Source organism: Helobdella robusta (genome assembly GCF_000326865.2).
Source record: "Helobdella robusta unplaced genomic scaffold HELROscaffold_104, whole genome shotgun sequence".
Lineage (NCBI taxonomy): Eukaryota > Metazoa > Annelida > Clitellata > Rhynchobdellida > Glossiphoniidae > Helobdella > Helobdella robusta.
The window spans coordinates 335,437-341,910 of NW_008703589.1; the positions used below are offsets into that span (position 1 = coordinate 335,437).

General features: G+C 34.6%; 1 protein-coding gene across 1 annotated transcript in view; it reads left to right on the forward strand.

The window, feature by feature from the left end:
- The window catches only part of HELRODRAFT_183330 (hypothetical protein), a gene marked incomplete at both ends in the record, with an annotated part of 2,794 nt that extends 573 nt beyond the window's left edge, over positions 1-2,221 (forward strand). The window contains 3 exons of the mRNA XM_009012359.1: positions 9-284; positions 687-764; positions 1,371-2,221. Coding sequence (XP_009010607.1) covers positions 9-284; positions 687-764; positions 1,371-2,221 — 1,205 coding nt within the window. The remainder of the gene's footprint in view (positions 1-8; positions 285-686; positions 765-1,370) is intronic.
- Between the last annotated feature and the right edge of the window lie 4,253 nt (positions 2,222-6,474).

The window sequence follows — 6,474 nt, forward strand, 5'->3', positions numbered from 1 at the left end:
GGGGCCAGGAAGTGGTCAAGGAGGAGGTCAAAGAGGGGGGCCTGGAGGTGGTCAAGGAGGAGGGCCAGAAGGTGGTCAAGGAGGGGGGCAAGGAGGTGGTCAAGAAGAGGAGCAAGGAGGTAACTGGCAGGATCCAAAAGATGCTGGTCCGGGATTCAGGCCGACTAAAAGAAAAATAGCTGATAGAATAAAAGACGGAGCTAAAAATTTTTTTTCGAACGATACTTTTACCGGCATGGTGGGCTCAGTTGGGAGTGGCATGGACGCAACATTTAATATCGCGAGTAATTATTTGATGTTGCTAGAATGATGGCGATGATGAAAATAATATCGGTGATGATGATGATGATGATGGTGGCGGATGCGCAAAGAAAGAACCGTGAAAACATGTAACAATGAACTTGTTGGTGAACATGATGATTAAGATGGTGGTGAACATGTTGACGAACATGACGATGAAGATGGTGATGATAATGATAGTCGACAGGGCCAAGGGTAGAGAGGGAGGCAGCGCACCTGAGCGGCCAAATTTGAGAGGCGGCCAAATGATTACCCGGTGAAGATACTAAAGTTCCAAATACACAACAACACTCAACAATACAAATTTCGACGTGTTTACATGAGATATATATTTTGCACATACTAACATACACGAAAACAATTCATGGTACGAAAATATCCAACAGCAATTGAGTCGTCTCTCTATTCGTACCAAATTAGGCATCTTGTATTTAACTCAAACTACCACACAGCAATTGGGGAAGGTTTTCACAATTTTTATTTTAAACTGCAATTATTTTACTTTTATTGGTTGATACATTTGGTCGGGTACAATTTCGAAGTTTGCTATAAACTGTTGTGTTGTTTGACAAACTGATGAAAATGATAATAGGGAAAATTCATTTAATTTTAAAGTTATAACTATATATATTAAAAACAATTTTTAAATTCCATGACACATTTTGCGCTGACAACCTCGTGTGAAAATGAGTTCCACACTGGTATGCTCTTAAGTGGATAGCTACAACCAAGGCATACATTTAGTCGTTTAAACTCTCTAACCTATTTATTTTTTGCGTTTTAAATACTTGCCCGCTCAGTGACGTACAGGAAAAGCTGATAATTTTTTCTAAAAAAAAAAAACACGGCGATATGTCATTTAAAATTTAGAGCATAAAGTTAATACAACAGAGCGGCCGATTTTAATTTGTACGTACGTGGATGATGGTCCAGAACCGGCTCTGACGACAGAGAGGATGATGATGACAATGAAGAACGAAACAATGGTGGTGAATGTGATGATGAATATGATGACGAATGCTCTTATATCAATTGCAATGACATTGAATAATTAAAAAATTAACCTTCAGACAACGTGGAGAAAGCGATTATAGGCGACAAGGGACCACTGGCCAATCTTTTCTTAACCAAAACCGATGAGCCTATCAATAGATCAGCAGCAAGATTTGGCATGACCACGTTACAAATGGCAGCAGCCGGGTTAATTGTTGCCCTGATACTTGGTCTTGGTGCATTTTTCATTATTACGAAAAGAAAGAAAGCGAAAGAGTTGGAAGAGGAGAGAATCAGGAAAGAAAATTTGGCAGCAGAAGAAGAAGCCGAAAAAAATCGGCAGATTCTTCTTGAAAGGGAAAGAGCTGCTCAAATGGAAGAAGAAAAACGAAAAAGGATGGCCGAAGAAGAACAAAGACAAAGAAGAATGGCTGAAGAAAACCAAAAAGAAAGAAAGATGTCTGAAAAAGAACAAAAAGGAAGAAGGATGTCTGAGGAAGAACAAAAACGAAGAAAAATGTCTGAAGAAGAACAAAGACGGAAACAGATTGCTGAAGAAGAAGCCAAGCAAAACGCAGCTGCTGAAATTTCTGCCGCGGCATCAACAATGACTTCTACGACATCAACAGCGGCAGTCGCTCCTACTACAGCTTTTCCTGCTGCTGCTACAGGCCCTTCTTTTTCTGTTAAAGTCACTACCGCTTTGAAAAAATTGAAAAAGAACAAAAAAAATAGCGTGAAAGATGATGATGATGCCGACATCAATAGTGATGATGATGACGACAGCGATGATGATGGCGAGAAGGAAGACAAAGGCAAAGTTCAAAAAAGCGCTTCCAAAAAAGGCAAAGCTAAAAAAAAGAAAAAGAATAAAAAAAGTAAAAAACGTAAAAATAGTAAAAAAGAAGGGAAAGGGGAAATAATTTAAAAATGAAAAACTTTAAATATTCCGCACCCGACTATATATATATATATATATATATATATATATATATATATTCCAAAATTTTATTGACATCAAAGGCAATCAAGAAGTTATAATGAAAACTTGTGCTGATTACCTTAACTGAACTTAACAAGATGTTCGATAATTGTCGAATTAAGCAATAAATCAAAATGTTATGTTTAACAGAATAAAATATCATAATCAATAGAAACAAAATCTGTCTACTAATAAAAGTTTGAGCAAAAATTAATTGTTATTCAAGTTCAGATGAGATGAAAAAACGAAAATAAATAAAATTCAGTAAGTCATACAATTCTCAAAATTCAGCCTATAATACAACATTACTAAGTAAGCTTTCTTGAACATAATTTTTGAACAAATTTATTGGCATAGTTCTAGCCTCAACGCTAACAATATCATTCCATAGCTTTATTCCTCGAACCGACCAATTTCTTTCATTTGTCCTAGTTCTACTTATAACAGAGCAAAGCATACCATTCTGTCTTATTGATGATTTTGTATATTTAAAAGAGTTTCAAAACCTATAGTTTACATTGTTTATAACTATATACATAAAGACAAGGGTTATATATATATTGATTTGATGAATGTTTAATATCTTATATTTAGCAAATAGTTTTTTAAATATGATCAGACCTATTTAAAAAAAAGCAAGTGCGTAAAAAATATTTTTGAAGTTCTTGTAATTTGTTTATTAGATATTTAAAGGTTGGTCCCCAGAATACATTGCAGTAAATGAAGTAAGGGTAAAAAAATGAGTAATAAATCATTAGCATTGCGTTTGGAGTTAGCTTGTTGCGATATATAGATATATATATACACATATATTCTATAAATTCTATATATATATATATTACTGCGCTGTATATATATATTACTGCGCTATATATATATATATATATATATAGCGATATATATATATATATATATCATTGAATATTTTTGCCCACTTAGCATCAATTAACTTTTTGAAAATACACTCAACAACGTGGAATTGTTGGATTTTAACGAGAAAGCTATATGACTTATTTACTTGACTTAAAACATTGTAGTAATTCTATTTAATTTTATTAAATGAAATTATTATTTTATTAAATAAAATTGTGTATTATTAAATTATTGTTGTTAATTTGAATATAAAAATTGCTTTTGGTCCGTTGAAATCCGGTGGCTTACTGAAGCCGAAAGTTGGCTTAGTAAGATTACCCTTTTTTACACTATTTGATCATGTTAAAAATGTGTTTGCTTATGAAATAAACGGCCTAAATAGATCAAAAAAAATTGTTATTTGAACAACTATCTTCATTATATTCAATGAATATTTAACATTCTGTTGGTGCTCATAGAAACTGGTTGCTGAAATCATACGCTGGCTTACTGCAGTGGCTTACAGGGTCTCAAATAACTTATATTGGCTTAATCGGATATTTTTTCATATATACAATACTATGAGATCAATCAATCAACCAACCAATCAATCAAACAACCATTCATTCAATCAACTAATCAACCAACCAATCGACCAATCAATGAACCATATTTGAAAAATATTTGCAAGGCTTGTTCAAACTCGAACCAACACTTAACTGTACACATCTACAAACAATTTCGAGATTTTAGTAAAGAAAGAAAAACACAATAGTTGCTTTTATTAAATCAAGAAATATCCAAAAATTATATAACCAAATTAAAAAACTAGAAACCAGTCAACATTTAATGAAAAAATAAAAAAATAGACATTATTAAAGAGATTGTTCAAAAATGTAAAATTTAAGGCGACGACGAGAATAAAATGTGGTTTGTTTTGTTGGTGTGGGGCTGTGAAGCGAAAACAAACAAACACAGCACAAAAAACTAGTAAAAAGTCGCAAGAATAGTAGTCAGTCACCTACCTACAATTAAATTACTCTCAGGGCCCTAGCTTACTTATAATCGTTAACTCAACTCACCTCTCTACAAATAAGTATTTCAACGATTTTGGATTTTACTTGTTTTAGGTATTTTATTTTACATATTTCAGCGTTTTTATTTTACTTGAAACATTTTAACTAATGTTAAGCCCTAGCCTACCTACGATTGTTCAACTCATCTCAATCCCTAACTTACCTACGAATTAAATTAAAGTCAGGTAAAGAAAATAGAAAGTTGAAGAGGAACATAACAACGACGACACCGAATGAATGAATGTTGTGTATGTGTGTCTTGTATTGGTGTGTGTGTGTAAATGTGTGCGCGTGTACTCTCCAGAAACTTCTTCACTCACTACGGACGAACCTCCATTGCATCGACCATCATCTGACACGCATCGTGAATTTGACCGGGTACTGAAAAACACTAAATCTGAAAAAAAAATTAAAAGCTGTTGGAAAAAGTAATAGGCAACTTATCTTATTGAGATAACCTTTAATCCTTCGTTCAAATTCGAGTACTTTCATAGGTACGATGGGACAAAAACAAATTTCCCTTTAATATTATCTTCAAATTGTCGTCGGAATGATCATCATGAGACCACCATCTGAAACGTGCTGACGTCCACCACAGCCCACCTCTCATCATTCTGTAGACAAATTTTTTTTAATTAGCATGTTGGTAAATCAAAGAACAAAAGAACGAACAAATAAATGATTAACTGAATTAGTTAAAAGAATGAATTAATTAATTAATTAATCAATCAATGATTCAATGAATGAATAGAATGAATTAACGAATCATTTAATGGAAGAATAATTTGAAAGATTGAGTAATAAAATGAACGAATGAATTAATAAGAAAAATGAGAAAACGAAACTAATCCTCACTTCAAAAATCGTCGTTACTGTACTCCGTTGCACCGACCACACAATCATCTGGTCGGCACACAAGATGTCATCCGAACTTCTGAGTGTCAGTCGAACAGCCAACGAGCTGATTCTTCCTACACCACCATCATCATACGTAAATCATCATGAGACCACCATCTGAAACGTGCTGACGCCCACCACTGCCCACCTCTCATCATTCTGTAGACAAAATTTTTGATTAGCGTTGTAGTAAATGAACTTTCGAACGAAGGAACAAACGAATAAATGATTGGTTGAATGATAAAGTGAATGAATGAATTAATTAATCAATAAATAAATTAACGAATGAATATAATGAATTAATTAATCAATTAAATAATTTGAAAGATTGAGTGAAAATATGAATGAATGAGAAAAATAAAAAACGAAACTAAACCTTACTTCAAAAATCGTAGTTGCTGTACTCCATTGCACCGACCACAATTATCTGGTCGGCACACAAGATGTTATCCGAACTTCTGAGTGTCAGTCAAACAGCCAACGAGCTGATTCTTTCTACACCACCATCATCATACGTAAATCATCATGAGACCACCATCTGAAACGTGTTGACTCCCACCACTGCCCACCTCTCATCATTCTGTAGACAATTTTTTTTATTAACGTAGTAGTAAATGAATGTTAGAATTTTAGAAGCAAAAGATTAAAAAATGAAAATAATGGCAAATAAATAATATCTGAAAATAATAAAAAGATTAAAATATAAAAAAAACTTACCGCTGTCCATTCGACAATGGCAGAATGTTGAATGCCTTCCGGTTCCTATGTTGTCCTCCAAAACTGGTGCCAGTCCTTCCCGAGATTGTTGTTGAAACACAGCCCGTGGAATGGAGAAAGAGAAGATTCTCATCAGAAAGCTTAGCGGTGCCTGCATCTCAAATTGCTTAATAAAAATAATCCTATCTACCTATTCAATTACCTTAACTAATCTATATTAAATTGTTAATGGTACGATAGTCAAAAGTCCCCCTTCATTCTCCCTCCTTGCACAGAGGTTCACCGACAGCCAGGGCACCGGATAGTAAACCATTGCCGTGCGGATAGTAGACTACTGCCTTGCGGATAGTAAACCATTTGCCGTCCGGAAGCCGTGCGGGTAGTAGACTATGGCCATGCCGCATAGTAAATCATTACCGTGCAGATAGTAAACCATTGCCGTCCGGATAGTAAACCATTGCCGGTTCACCACTGGCCACCAAGGCTTACCTCTGACAAGAGACTTCGAAATTCAGAGTCTATCGGCTATCGTACCCTCAACTTACCTATTCATTACAATTAAGCCCTAGCTTACCTAAAATTACAAAACTCAAGAGCCCAATTCATTGGCCTTTCGGCACCCACCCCACCACCTACGTAATGCCTTGGCTCCAACTT